Raw genomic sequence first — 15,422 nt, forward strand, 5'->3', positions numbered from 1 at the left:
GACTTTAAAGTCCTTCCACAAAGGACTTTTTTGACAAGACAGCATTTTAGCTTCCATGGGTATCATTGGTTGGACCTAATGCTTAGTACAAATAAGAAAGCATTATTTTAAGTTATTAAAGAATTTGACAAGCAATACTGCATTACACTGAACAAATGCAGTATCAGGCAGTCAATGGTACAAAGAACAGATCTAAAAGGTACATTTGCCCTGAGCAAATACTGGCTGTCAGCTATGACCTGCTTATGACTAATGTGAACAAAACTGTTTGCTACTTTAGTACATATCCTGTAATATACATGCCTTCGTAGTCTCAGGAAAATAGCTAACCCTAGTGTTGCAGTACCTCTTGTGTGTGCAAATTAAACAGGGATCGCACAACAAGTAACCTGTTTCTGACAAAAATCAATCTTATTGTGCAAGACCATTTCAAAAACTGCAGTCAACTTTCATTAATGAGCCTTTTTAAATCTGTTTGATTGTTTGTTTAAAATTAGCTTTTTTGTATTGAAGCAGACAGATATGAGTTGGCAACCCAGGGAGAAGTAAAAACATGCAAGATTACATTAATTTTAGAACAAATTTTATTGACTCAGTATTCAACACATAAGACTAGATTATTGAACATGTAAACATTAGATATTCAAAAGGAAAGTATCAATGACCTTCTGATATAGTGCAGAGAAAAAGCAAGCCTAGTAAATTATCTAAGAGTAAATGTGAGAAATGCATATTAGTATTTATAGGAATTAATGCAAATACAGTGTCACTAAATATTTACACCACAATGTAGATGTAAAAATCACAGAAAACTATAATTACTTAATGGAAAGTCGGCATTTTGCCCAGACAATATAGGATATTGGATATTTAAGAATCTTTATTTCACATTTGGACTTTTGAAACAATTTCTCTTGGCATTAAAATATCAAATATACATTTGGAATACATGCAAACAAAACAGCTTTACATCTACAAATGCACTACTTGACACCACAACAGACTATGTAATTCATAAAAAAATAACTCCATATACAATCACATACACAAAATAGGGAAATAGGCTGTAAACTCACACTTGAGTGCTACTAATTAGACACATGAGTGCAGAGGCTGCTAGAAAATGGCAATTACTGTGCACCAGCAGCCTCCTGCATCTCGTGTATCAGCATCCCCACACTTAAAAATGGCAGCGGAGGCACCTGAACTAAAGCTCATTGAACAAACCCCCCGCCACCATTTTTAAGCATGGGGATGCTGATACATGAGACACTGCAGTGTTTTAATTAGAGCGGCTCTAAGAGCCGCTCTAATTAAAGCATCATGGCGTCTCACGTATCAGTGTACCAGCGACTCTTGGAGCCGCTCTAATTAAAGTGCCACCCTCCACCCCCGAAGCATGTGTAAAAGTGCCCTCTGACCCTGATTCTGCTCTCACTGAACTCCCATGGAGTTGAAGGTACAAGATCAGTCCTTCAACAAGAATCTCCAAGCTTCTGACCTTGCCAAGTGTTGGGTGTCTTTCTGAAACCAGTGGGAGACAGTTGGCTTCAGCACTTTCAGGGAGGTGACTGGCACCCACAGGATTAGTTTTAAAATAAAAAAAATTAGATAATAATTTAAGATTAACTAAGATTCCAAAGAAGGATGAAAGTGGAAGTTCTCTTTTGAGCACTAGCACTACAGTGATGTATTAATTCACTAGAAGAAGAGCTGGAAATATAATCAAGATGGAACATTTAGTTCAAACTCACAGCAGAGCCGCAGGCTAAGTGCGCAGGGGCAGAACTCCACATGCTTCATAGAATTAATTTGGATTTCTATCTGTATAATGTTAAAATCAGACTTATGACCTTTCCATTCTCTCTGTAGAAAAAAGACTCATACAAAAGCATGATTTGTAAGCAGTTGGAGTATTGCCCAGATCCTTAAATATATTTAGATGCCTAACACCCCCTTACCTTAGTAGGAGTTTGTCATTTAATGCCTTTGAGTATCAGGACAAGGGAAGAAATAAAAAGCAGATTTGTCATTCTTAGGTTTGATATTTAGGCCCAGGTCCTACCATCCCTATTCACAATGAACAGGACCATACCATTGTACTGAAATCTGTGGAAGTATTTGTGAAATAGAATGTTACTTTGCCCCGAGTCAAGGTAGCAGATAAAGGGCATGAACAGGCATAAGTAGGATTTGCAAAAGAAAAGATTTGCTGGTTCCAAAAATGTCTGCAGAATTGGGCCATGTATTTTATGCTGTTGTGCAATCGCTTTAGCTTCCTGTAAATCAAATCACATTGATACAATTTTTAAAATCCAAGGAAGAAACTGGAGAATAGTATACAAGATGCATGTATATATGAGGGATGTAGGGAAGGAGATTAAATATTTTTTATAAAAAATAAATATGCAATGCAAGTTTGCAAAGATAGTCACATTCATCTGGTTTTACAGCAGCTATGTCAAGGGTCTTTTCTTATGGTTCCTAGCAGCGCCTGTCTGCTCTGACAAATTGTGTGTCAGTTCTCTCAGGTCATTCTTCATCAACACTGGTAGAAGCTATTTAATATTAAAAAGCACATAGCAAATTCCAGGTCTAAAAATACATCAAAATTATCAGAGAGCTACTTTTTTCTGAGCAGTAATGATGTCAGTTTGATAAGTCCTACAGTTTGTTTCTCTTTACATTGTTTTGAGAATGAGCAATGCCTAGTATACAGGCGACAGAACATATTAACAACTAACAGCATTTCTGTCTAGTTCCTGTCCTTCGATAACCATAACGTTGGCTTTAGATTGGTCTCCTTTCCTTCCATTCTCCCCATCTTCTGGATCTAATGATTTTGCCAAATGTTCTTCAGAGGTATCTTGTAAAGCAACCTTAGGAGCTTCTGTTGCATTTCCTCTGACTGTAATGTGTTCCCATCCACCCTACCAGAAAATGTAAAATAATAATAAGGAAACATCATAATTCAGTTGCACAATGTGATTCAATACTTTGTTTAGAACAAGGAACTTACTGTGTTTATTCAAATCCTATCTAGGGAGAAAATTCCCTCCTAGGACTCTTTGAAAGAAAGGCTTTCTGGTAAAACCCTGACATCATATCACACATACCGCATTACTCACACACCACATGCACCTTTAACTCAAAGTAACCATCCAATTGGGGTATGATTACACAAGACAAGTGACTGCCACACTGGAATGGAAGCTTGGAGATGCTGGAATGGCTTTTGCAGGCTGTGCTTGGGTCCTGGCCACATGGAGCAGTGGCAGAGTCCACTTAGCCACGGGCACATCTACACAAGCAATTAATTTGCAGCAATAAACTCTGGTGCATACTGCATTGGAGTATATTGCTCCTGGGCATTCCATTTGAATGTGTGCCTGGGACCACAGCACGTTGAGCCAGGTTGGAGTATCCCAGGCTGGCAGAAGGCCCAGGGGAGAGGGGGAGTGTCAGTTTGCCAGCCTAGGGCTGCTCTGATCCAGCAAAATGTTCTGCAGGGGGGCTGGTTGGGGCATAAGGGTGCTCTAGTTCAGGGCTAGCCAGCAGGGAGCCCCTGCACTGAAGCACCCTCATACCCTAGCCAGCTGGGTCAGTGTCTACATGTGCGCTGCTGTGCGTGAAAAAACTCTGCAGCAGGACAGTACAAATACTATCCTGCTGCAGAGTTTATTAGTTTCCTGTGGCCTAACAGGGCCACACATGTAGAGCCAATGCATTTACTGCAGAGCTAATTGGGCAACTTCACAGTAAATATCTTGTGTAGATGTGTCCAGTGTCATTCACCTTTGCCCTGTGATATGCAGATAGAGATTTACTCTTTTTACAGCCACTGCCAAATTGCCAGTAGCATTTGGCAGTGAGGGGGGCTATAAAGCTGCAGATGGATAGTGAGCGATGCGAGGAAATGGACCCCATCTCTGCTCCATGCAGCGAGTGAGCCCATGCTGTGGCAGATAAGACTGGGAAAATCGCTTCTGGATTCTGCCTTCCCAAAACAAGGTGTATGTCTTATTCAGGGGGATGTGTCATGTGAATAAATATAGTCACTTCCCAGGGGAGCTGTGTAGATTTACTGGTTCCACAAAAACAAAGGGGTCAAATCTCCTAGGCTTTTATTTCCTGGGTACCTTAGTCACAATGACTAAAAGGAATGAGGCGCACAAGGCAAGGAACCAACTTTTTTAGAGAATGGAGCTTGGGTGAACTACTGACTTCACTCAAGGGGTCAAGAGGAGTTCTGCTGTCACCTTCAAAGTGGTCTGGATTTCTCCAAAAATATTTTTAAAAGCTGCACTCTAAATGCTGTAGAACTGCAATAGAGAGCAATGGGATCATCACATACAGGCCAAAACTTACTTTTTTTAAATGCTGCTATATTAGTTCCTGTATTTTAAATTGTTCTGTTCAAACCTTTTAATTTCCTATTTAAAATAATGAACCTTGAGAGCAGGGCAGGTCAAACTTCCTAACCCTTCCAGCTGCAAACCAAAATCTTGGCACAGCTGAGAGCTGTAGGACACAAACTTTTGAGATGTGTGTATCCCAGAGACAGTGATCTGCACACAGTGCCCCAGCTCACATAATAATTAATCATTAAAAAATGATTTCTTAGAATCAATAATAAGGAAGACCTGAAGAAAACAAAAAATAGAAGATAATAAATTAACAGATAAATAAAAACATTATTTTTCTCTCCAAGTCTCTTTACTGTCCTTGATAGACAGTGCTGAGCAAACTGACAGTGCCCCAAAATTGAAACCTATTTGGATACTAACTCTGGAACAAATTTTTGCCTTCAGCACTTACCCCAATGCCGTAGTCCCACGAGAGCCCTTTGGGTTCCAGTGGCTGAACTCCTTTCCGATGACAGACTGTCCCGCAGCTTAGGCTGTGACTTCCCTGAACTTTATCAGCTATCACCCAGACCTTTTAAAAAGAAATAGAAAAGAAGTATTTTAGCCTCCCCAAATGAAAACTGTGACAATCCATACAAGAACAGTCCATGTGATAGGATTCAGTGACTTTACTTACAGCATTAACCACCTAATTTGGGCAGAGAGAAACCTGAACAAAGCACATCTTGGCAGTGAAAACAATTCCAGGCAGTAAGACTTGACAAGTTTACAAACCATGCTTTTTACACTGTCTCAGTGGGACAGCAAAAGGTGGTGTTACTATTTCACAGGGCATGGACAGATGTACACATATTCTGGTGTAATGTATAGCAGTTTGTATATCAGTGCACCAGATTTAGGACACAGACAGACAGCTGTCCACGCAATAGCTACTACTGTGCCTTGCCCTTAGGTGGTAGGGGAGCACTCTTGTTTGCCTTTAGCAAACTGCTGTCCCAGGACTGATGTGGACAAATTAAACCTAAGCTTGATTCTTACAGGGCAAGATCTCTAATTACAAGGGTTTACATCATCTGTCCTTTTTTTTGTTTTTAAATAAAGGTATAATACCAATTATACTAGTATATAAATATTTCATCTGTCTATGCCTTAATTCTCAGGTTGCCATTAGGATGCATTTAGATCACTGCCTTATGGAAGAAATGAGATGAGAAACCAGTGTTTAATGAGGATTTTGCCATATTATTTATAATTAATGAGATGCAAAGGAATTTAATACAGACCTGGTCCAGGGGCCCTACAGAAACTTTACGAATATTATTAGACACATGGTCCCAGCTAGATCCTTGAGGGTAGCTTGGTGTGATTCCTTGACGGTACCAGAGATTACCTGTACAAATAGACAGGATTTAATTTATATAAAGAAGTGTGGTCTTTTACTCACAGCACAGATTTGATTACATAGGAGGCTGATATTAAGCACTATAAGATCAGTGGTAATACATATTTATCCTTTACAGCAAGGGTTGGCAATGTTTTTGTAGCAGAGGCCACTTTAACGGAGCTTAATTCTCAGTGCAGGCAACATGCAATCCAGCCTACGCTGTTGCTGCTGGAGCTGCAGTCATTGCTCCCCCTCCTACAGTGTTGCTGCTGCTGCTGTCACTACCACTTCTCCCCACCATCCAGATGCAACAGTACTACTAAAACCCCTTCCACAACTCCCACCAAAACAGTGCAGAATCCCTCCAGGTACTGGATGGCTAACTTCTGCTTTAGGGGATCTGGTTGCATTTTCCCCCCATGTGTTAAGAATTAGAGAAATGTAATTCATGTTTTTGGAATTTATCCTTTTACAAGATTCCTAAAGGATGGCACAACTCAAATTTGTAGACCTCCTTGGGGGAAAAGATCTTGTATTCTAAGTCTATATAAAGAACAAGGTGTACCAATGATGTTAAAGTAAAGCATAGAAGAAGAAATCTCTCAGGAAGAAGGTTGCACTGTTAAAAACTTGAAAGAATACTTTAATTTTGTCTCTAGACAGTAGACCAGTTTGTTTGGTGTGGTTTTCTGAATGTTACACTACACTTCCTGCTGTTTTGCACACTTCTGGGTTTCTGGCAGGGATCCTCAGGTACAAAACTCTTCTTTAGGAAAGTCCAGCAAAGAATTAAACAAACGTTGCACATGCAGTGTCCCATGTTATCTATGGGTGCCTACACACAAGCAGCAAGGCTTCTCTGACATGCTGTAATTACAGCACATTGGAGCACACTCGATTAATTGAGTCTGCTGGAGTGAGGCAATTACCGTGCTCCAGCAGCCTCCAACATCTCATCAGCTTCAAGCAGCTGGAGCTCTTTATCGAAAGTTCATTCAACAAGCTTTAGATAAAGCGCCTCTGCTGCCATTCTGAAGTGCAGGAACTCTTGAGATGCGAGATGCTCCAAGCTGCTCTAATTAAAGCATCCCCCCCACATGCGTGCACATAGTCTCCCAGAGCATGTGTATAAACACCCCATGATACTAGCTACGTGAAAATACAAACACAGCTGTGAGAGATTACCCAGACAGAGGACTGCATGGTGAGCATAGTCCACTGACTTCATTAGAGCAATGCCAATTTATACCAGTTGAATATCTGGCTCCGAGCCTCATTTTAAAACAGTCAGACCTCTGTTGGGTCATTCAGTGCTTGTCATTTAGTAACATAAATAATAAAAACAACTCACCATTTTTATCCAACGCAAACACGGATGTCCTTCCTACTGAGACTTGTTTTAATTTCTGCTTTTGAGGTGAAGGAATATGATACCAACAATCACCTAGAAGTTGGAAATAATTGAAGGAGGTGCTGAAAAAACACCAATAAAAATATATTGCAGTATACCAAATAAGCTTTGTATTGGACATTGGAGTTTCACAAGCATAAAAATACCCATCTATACAAGACAACGGTGAATCGTGTATTTACTAGCCAGGCTTTATAGTGATGCAGAACTACTTTCTTGTAACATACAGTCTTGTGAAGTGAGTAGAAAATTAAGTGTCCTCATTAAAATGTTTACTTTTCAATGTACCCTTTTGCTTGTCTGTTGGAAAGAAATCTCTCATGTAGATCAGGTATTTCAGGCACTGCTTTCCTACATGTATTGTAGTTACTGATACCCATCTCTACTGAAGAGAGTTAAGTTTTCCCCAGTAGACACCTGTGCAAAGATAAATAGTAATCTTGTGTGGCTAGGCACATGAGCTGGGAAAAGCTGCTCCTCCTATCAGTTTGGACCCCACGCAGTCTTTTCGAAATTAAATAAAAGGACGGCAGCTGGGCTTTTCAGAGGAGCTTTGGGATTTAATAAGACTGGGTTTTCAGTGATTTTTGGACTTCTTTTTGAAAACTCCTGTTGCTACTTTTACAAATTCTTTTGTTGAAATCACAGGAATTTGTAAGAGTCTAAACTGGCAAAATAAGCTGTGGGGTAAAAAAGACTTTTGTCTGATGGGAAGGGTATGATAGGAACTCTGGCAGAAACCACCTTAAAAAGAGTCTTCCAAAGTCTTACAGCTTTTCTGGCTGCAGCAAAATATGACTAACTGCTATGAGAGGTGCTGGCAGTAAAGGCAGGCATAGCCAAAGCACTCCCTCTCGAACTATGCCATGAGAGTTAGAATCTGCTTCAGGCAAAGCAATATCTGCTTCAGGCAAAACTCAGCATTTTCAGCACTTTGGTGGGTAAAATACTTCCTGGTTCTCTCTAACCTGACTTCCTAGGAGTTTGGATTGAGAAATTCAAGGTGGGATAGCTTTCACCTCTGTAAAACGGCACAGCCTGGTAGGGGAGGCTAGGAAACTTTTCTTGGCTATCTAAGAAGTTACCCAGCTGTGCAGCAAAGAAAGAGGAATACATTCCATGGGTCTGTGCACATTCAATTTATGCTTTTTAATGCACATGAATGTAAGCTACGGTACGCCGTTTAGACTGTACCAGCCTCACAGGTATTGCAGTGACAACATCCAAATGCCTCAGCCCTGCACCCATTTGGTTCATTATCCTTTCACTGTGAGAAGCCCTGCCACAGAGGACAGCACTCACCTGCAGGTCTTTTAGGAGACACTGAACCACGGTAGAATGCTGAGCCGTCTCGAGCAATGGCCCAGACCTGGTAAAAAGCTCCAACTGATACTGAAATGAAGGGTTGATCTGTTCCCACATGAAGCCAGGATGTTCCCTAAGGAATGACAACAGTTTTGTAAAAGCAACCCTATTAGAGAACCAAATGATTTTGTATGCCTATTGACTACTCACCACCTGATTAAAGAAAATCCTCGAAAATAAAATAGCTTTTGAATAATAGTTTTAATTAAACCATTTGACTTAGACACAGAGGCCCAGGTGGTTAAACTTATTTAGTTGCCAAACTCCCAGTAAAAGCAGTGACTCTGGTGAGCTTAAAATTGGACACTGTGGGCGTGTCTACACGAGATGCTTTCCTCAATATTAGTGCAAATTACTGCACAGTAAGCATCATTGTCTACACATGCAGACACTTACTGCACAGTAATATGCTCTAATAGTAAGTAAATTTGCTACCTATAAATACAAATAGCAAATTTATTCACATTAGTTACTGCACAGTACGGCACATATAGACAGCTGACAAGGGAGCAAACTTGTTCCCTGTCAGCTGGACAGCAGGGGGGCAGGAGATCACTTCCTGCCCCTGGGAGCTGCCTGCTGCCAGGACAGATTTTGGCACTGAAGCCCAGGTGGGGACAATGTCCCCCTGCCCTGGCAGCAGGGAGGTCCCAGCCCCTAACCCCTGCCCACAGAATAGGGGCTGGGAACAGGGCAGCCCTCAGCCAGCTCCAGGCTGCATTTAGATACTTCCCCTGCAGCCTGGGGCTGGCTGGGAACTGTCTCAATCAGGGGCAGGTCCCAGCCCCCTGCCCCGATTGGGCGATTGAGGCACGAGGCTTGAAAAGAGCTGAGAGGAGGGATGGAGGGCGGCAGGTCCCTCTCCAATCTGCCAGTGGGGCATCTAGCAGAGAGCCCCTAGCTGGGTGGAGAATAACCTGCCCCTCCCTTGCAGCTCTTTCCAAGCCCTCTGCCCCCAGTTGGGGAGCTAGGGCTGGGAGTTCCCAAATGCTGGGGCAGGGGGACATTGTCCCCACCCGGGCTTCAGTGGCAGCTCTCAGGGGCAGGGAGCAATCTCCCAGCCCCTGCCAGAAGACAGCTGTCTCCTGGCCCCATATTCCCTCCCAGCCCCTGGGCTAGCACCCAGGGGGACCCTAGAGCTCGAGGCCGGAGGGGGCAGGAGCAGACTGCTGCCAGAAGCAACAAATCTGTTCCTGCATCCCTGCAAGTGTAGATGCCTGCCCGGGGTGGGTTTACTCTAGAGTAACTTACTATAGAGCAAACCCACCCTACAGCATTTGCACATGTAGAAGTGCCCTGTGTGTTAAAACTGGTGGCAGTTAGATGCCCAAATGTCTCTGATGATCTGGGCCAGAGACCCTTTTTAACACTCTTTTGTTCAGATTATTCTATAGCTGAAATCCAATATTCAGTTCTGCGAACTTTCTGTAAGGGTGTTAATATTTCAATCATAATTAGTACAATTCCTAGACAGAACTAATAGAAAAAAACAGAAAATATTAATGAATTTTTTTACTTTTTTCAAAACTTTAAATATGAAAAGAAATGAAAAATGTTAGCCAGGTCTAGAAACAAATGTTTTGTAAAATAATGCATCTTGGTCCTAATCTTGTAAAGTTGGTAACCACATGCTTAATGTTGAGAGTGCAAGTAGTCCTACTGAAGACCACTGTACGGTTTACTGGATTGAGAAACTTGTGTTGCGGTCTTTCCTCCAGTTTGTAAATAAATGTAATTCTATTGCTAACTATATTAGGATTCGTAGGTGATATTGGGTCTTTACATAACAAACAGGGCTCAGTTCAGAGTCCAGTGAAGTTAATGGAAAGACTGACTTCAGTGGGTTTTCAAGTGAAGCCATAATTTGAACAGTCTTCTTTGGAGCAGCTTAGTATCTAAATCAGATTATTACCAGCAGTTCAAAGAGAAGGTAGTAGGAGAGCCTTCAGTGATGGAAAGGGAAGTGAAGGAAATGGGTCTTAGGGAGAGATATGGAGTAGGAGAAAACCTGTTCCAAGCCTAGGAGGTAGCACTAGGTGAGGATGGAGACTGTATAGGGCCAGAAAAAGGTTGCAACAGGAAAAGGCAGCTGAAGAATAATCAGGTTTACATAGGAGGGCAAAGAGCTTCAAATCTGAAGCACAAAGGGGAAAACAACCAGAGAAGTCATTTGAGAGAACAAGAAGTAACTGAATGCCAATATACACTAATTATATATAAATGAGACAGTAAAGATAAACAAGAAGTCTCACGGCTGGATTTTGCTGCGTTACTTCAAGGCGGCAGAGCACGTCTCCCTTGTCACTGATTGCCCAGACAGCTATGGAGTCTTCTTCATCTGCAGCTGAACTGGGGATTATGGAGATGTCCCACAAGGTGATGGGAGGCACTTCCAGCCATGGCCCATTGGTGACTATTTTACATTTTCTGAAGAAGAAAAAACACAATGTTTTAGGAATATGTACTTTCTCCACTACATTTTCTCCGCTGTTGACAGGAGCAGTTAAAGTTCAGGCAGAAATAATCCCCAGACCCTTTTGTTCAGTGGAGATTATGCAAACTAGTATTTCCTGTTTGCAAGAGGGCTGACACCAAACAGCATGGGGTTTTTGGATCAAGTTTTGAAGCATATCAGATCAAGACGAGAGTGGTAATTTGTCAGGAATTTTTAATGAAGCAAAAGCAAGGCCTTTAAGGAGTTTGCAGCTTGCTCTACTCTCCTGTCTCCCTTTTAATCATAGCCAAGTGTATCAAGACAAAGAAGAGATTGGGGACTCCACTGTAGAAAGCAAAACTCTGCAGCTGGTCCATTCCCTCCTCTGTTCTGGCAGTGGGAGCATCTTCATTACTTGATTCAGGAAGGGGCTATCCAAAGACAACAGTTCAGCAGTTAGCGCACTGAAGGGAAAGTGGGCAATTTCCCATTAAGAGATACAGAAAAAGCTCATTTTAATGGACTGTTCTGGAAAGCAACATTGTTTCAATTTCTACCAAGTAAAAAGTAAGGAATTAGGGATATACAAGCAAGCAGCATATTAGGGAAGTTACACTAAAGTTCATCATAGGAATAGTTACCTCCCCACTGCCAAAAAATAAACAGCATTCCTCCTTCCTCCAGCCTGAAACCAGGATGTAGCCCTAAGCAGTTTCCTATTTGCTTTCAAATTTAAGTTTGTACCCTGACAGAAACATTTGCCTCTAAGGATGGTTCTCAACTTGACGTATGTCATATCACCCTTTAGAGTGTTTGAATGCAATCTGCAGTTACAGGATGTACAATAAAACAACAGTTTAAGGCCCTCAGGCTTTGCTTAGGAGAAGGAAGAATCAAGTCCAGAGCCAAAACATTGGCCCTGCAAGCACAAAACAAAAACTAAATTTTCAGGGGAATAACATGCAATTTGTAGGCTTACAGCTCCTTATTAGTGCGCCTGTTTGATAGCTTGCCACAAGAAAGCATCCAAGAAAACTGAAGCTATTCAATGTTAGCCCAAGTTCCTTTTGGATACACTGGGGTACATAGGTTCCTCCTGCTTAAACTAGAATACAGTGGTGGTTTTCTCTTTTTTGTTTCCAGCCAATCAGAGTGTAGTCTGGCTTAAATCGATGTTAAGAATTCATCAGTTACTTAGTAGGTGGTTTCTGCTTGCATTTAAGTTTATAGCTGGGTAATTCTATTAGCATGCAAAGCATGGGTATAAGCGCTCATGGGAAAAGTGTATGAAAAATGTAACTAGTTAAAGTTAAAAGTTAGCAGCCTTTAAAATTAACTTGAGTTAAGTTAAAAGTTAAATATTTCCACTTTCAACTAGTTAAAAGGTAAGTTAAAAAGGGAGTAACTAGTTAAAAAGTTAAGATGATTCGTGAGAAATGCGTGAAACATGGTGAATTGCCTCTTAGCATCATTTTTCATTTTCAAATGGAATGAGTGGGTTTCTTTTCCATAAGCCCACAGAAGCCCACTAATTTACTCAGCACTCACCCTGCTTTACCTGAAAACAATGTTATACTTGTCATATGGTTTTCAGACTAACAATTTACCAATACCTATGTAATATTAGATCCTTCTCACCCTCTCCAAGTGAAGTACTTTGTAAAAGTCAATGCATCATATAGGTATACCAGAATAACAGAAAGGAGATATTCATAGCCAGGTGACAAATGAAAGCTGTTTCCACAGAAAACCTTTGTTGTTACAATTTTTACTGCTCAAAAAGGTAACAAAAGGGTACGAAATACATCTGAATTAGAAATAATGAAAGTGTCTGAAAATCAAAATTAGACTGAAATGAGAAAATCAGTTTAAATGAGAAAAAGAAGGTTCAATTGCATAGCAGAAACCTTTTAAACTAGCTTACTGAACTTCAGCAAACCTGCATTTCAGAATTTACATCTGACAATTTTCCTCTTCTGTCTTGCAAAACTAAGCCTCCAATGCTGAACAATCGCTCTACACGGGCAGATGAGGGAATGCTTGTGTTATAACGGATGAATAGTTTTTTCATAGTAGGTGACATCTCAGATAAGTTTCTCACAGATGAGAAGTAATGCTCAACTTCTTGGGCCCTGGGCTGCTGGTTCTGATCATCATTAAAATTAAAACGTCATTATCTGCTTCACCCTCACTACTTGCTCCCAATCTTACTGGGATCAATGTCTCTGCTTGCTTGTGCTTGTTCCCTCTCCTGCAGCCAACTGGCTGCCCTGTTGACTTCTGCAAATGCACAGAAAATGCCAGCATGAACTAAGGAACGCTGGGACTTGTAGTTCTTAAAAGACCATATCTCATAGGAAAGCACACTACTCTCTGCCTCGAACAAGAAGTCCTAGAGTTTCAATAAAGAAATATCGTTACATGTAAGTCCTAGAGAGTGGCTATCAGATAAGAAAAACTCTGGGAAAGTCGGATTTCATTTTTTTTTTTTTACTTTTAACTTATACTTTAAAAAAAGTTAAAGTTAACCCTTTTTTTTTTTAACTAGTTAAAGTTAAAAGTTAGCCATTTCTTTAACTAGTTAATTTCCATGACTGGTTATAAGCAATCTACTGACCTAGCTAACCTTGTAACAATGTGTACTAGTCATATAGTCAACCTTGATGTCTTTTTGCTGAAAGATCTCACAGAGTTGCACTTAAAACTTTGATGATATTTGCTCATAAAGCCTGGAGTGAAAAATACAATACAAATAGTTGCTAAAGACCACAGACTGCCCCACTGCAGATTATATCTTTTGTACCGATTGTCAAGTGAGTAGACAGAAGTTTTCCCCATGAACTGCAAGATATTTCAGGGAATAAACAGACAACTTTTGAAATTATCTTCTATCTTAGTCCCTTACCTTACCCAGCGTCTCCGTCGTACAAAGTCTTTCATTGTCTTGTGGCCATGGTAGGATCTATCAAAGAAGATATATGGCTTAATAATACTGTAAGGATTCTGAAATCCTTCTGATTTCAAGTATTGCCTGCTGGCACTGAGTCTTTTTAAGCCCATTGTTATTTTCTATCCTGCTTTTTGTGCAAAACTCCCTGGCTAGGGACAGAAGTTAAACATAAACCAGCATAAGCAGTTGGAAACTGGTTCAGATCTGTAACAAAACTGAAGTTCAGTGCATGTAAACCACTTTCAAAATGGCTGAAACTGGGTTAACATAAACCTGGATGGATATAGTATCAGACTTAGCTGATTCAGATTAAATCAGTTTATTGAACTTCTGTCCCAGATCCCCTCCAGATTCAAGTTAATTCCCCAGCATGGAGAGCAGGCCATACAATAAAAGGCTGAGAGACTTGGGTCTGGTCAGCCTGGAAAAGAGAAGACTCAGAGGGGACTTGGTGGCAGCTTATAAGTATATAAGGGGCCCACATCAGGGACTGGGAGAGCATCTGTTCATCAGGGCTCCCCAGGGGAAGACTAGGACTAACAGTCATAAATTGCTAGAAGACCACTTTAGATTAGACATAAGGAAAATTTTCTTTACAACTCAAGTGTCCAGGGTCTGGAATAGACTCCCCACAAAGGTGGTACAATCACCTACTCTGAATATCTTCAAAAAAACATCTGGACACTCACCTTGCTGGGGTGACATGACCCCAGCAGTATTTCCTGCCCAAGCACAGGGGGGCTGGACCTGATGATCTCGAGAGGTCCTTTCCAGCCCCTAACACCTATGAATCTATAAGCATCCCAGGATGTTTGGTGGGACCTCCCCTGCAACCCGCCCCTTGCAGGGTAGGCAAGCTAGGTTTGGCTCAGTCTGTCTGCTCCAGCTAAGCAGGGAAGCATGCTCTAGCACCACCCCCCAGCTTCTGGCCTGAGCTACTGCATGCACGTGGCTGTGTTTCTGGAATCAAAATGAATATTTGTTCACTTGCTTATCAGTTCAATCTACACAGCTGAGACTAACCTGTGAAATTGAACTGATTCAGCTTCAGGCTGTTTTAGTGTCTGTATTTAGCCCCTAACTTCTAACATACAACATTATGAGGATACTGTGCATTGGCCTGGGCCAGTGATAAACTACCCACTACAGAAAAGCATGTGCACCTTACAACGCTAGAAAACATTTGCTTTGTCTTGTGGGACTTACATTTTACCCACTGTCTACCTTCTAAACATCTATAGAGAGTAATACTTCTAATTCATACATATTACATAGTCAGTCCTCTCCCCCTCATTTTACAATGCGGGAAAAATCAAGGTGCCAACACAGCATGGCAAATGAACACATATTAAGTATTCAGGGGTTAAACATGGCACACTGGCACCCAGGATATTAAGTACAAAAAATTAAACTCCTTACGCTGGAAAGTCTGCGGCATACTGCCAGCCTTCTCGGTCAGTTCCACCAGAGACATTGAAATCAATATACCAGTCAGACACCTACAGTCAGGA

The 15,422-nt window shown here is 41.2% G+C and overlaps 1 protein-coding gene across 2 annotated transcripts in view; it reads right to left on the reverse strand.

Annotated features, from left to right (window-relative positions):
• Positions 1 to 566: 566 nt before the first annotated feature.
• Positions 567 to 15,422, reverse strand: part of TECPR1 (tectonin beta-propeller repeat containing 1) — a 38,911-nt gene continuing 24,055 nt past the window's right edge. Inside the window, exons 18-25 of one of the 2 annotated variants that reach the window (XM_006265277.4) lie at positions 15,331 to 15,410; positions 13,867 to 13,923; positions 10,780 to 10,954; positions 8,465 to 8,600; positions 7,103 to 7,195; positions 5,651 to 5,757; positions 4,819 to 4,938; positions 567 to 2,930 (exon numbers count right to left, since the gene is read on the reverse strand). In XM_006265277.4, coding sequence (XP_006265339.2) covers positions 2,733 to 2,930; positions 4,819 to 4,938; positions 5,651 to 5,757; positions 7,103 to 7,195; positions 8,465 to 8,600; positions 10,780 to 10,954; positions 13,867 to 13,923; positions 15,331 to 15,410 — 966 coding nt within the window. In that variant the 3' untranslated portion in view covers positions 567 to 2,732. Of the gene's footprint in view, positions 2,931 to 4,818; positions 4,939 to 5,650; positions 5,758 to 7,102; positions 7,225 to 8,464; positions 8,601 to 10,779; positions 10,955 to 13,866; positions 13,924 to 15,330; positions 15,411 to 15,422 lie in introns of those variants that run through there. The other variant, XM_019494671.2, reaches the window with a different exon arrangement.

Source organism: Alligator mississippiensis, chromosome 13 (assembly GCF_030867095.1).
Source record: "Alligator mississippiensis isolate rAllMis1 chromosome 13, rAllMis1, whole genome shotgun sequence".
NCBI lineage: Eukaryota > Metazoa > Chordata > Crocodylia > Alligatoridae > Alligator > Alligator mississippiensis.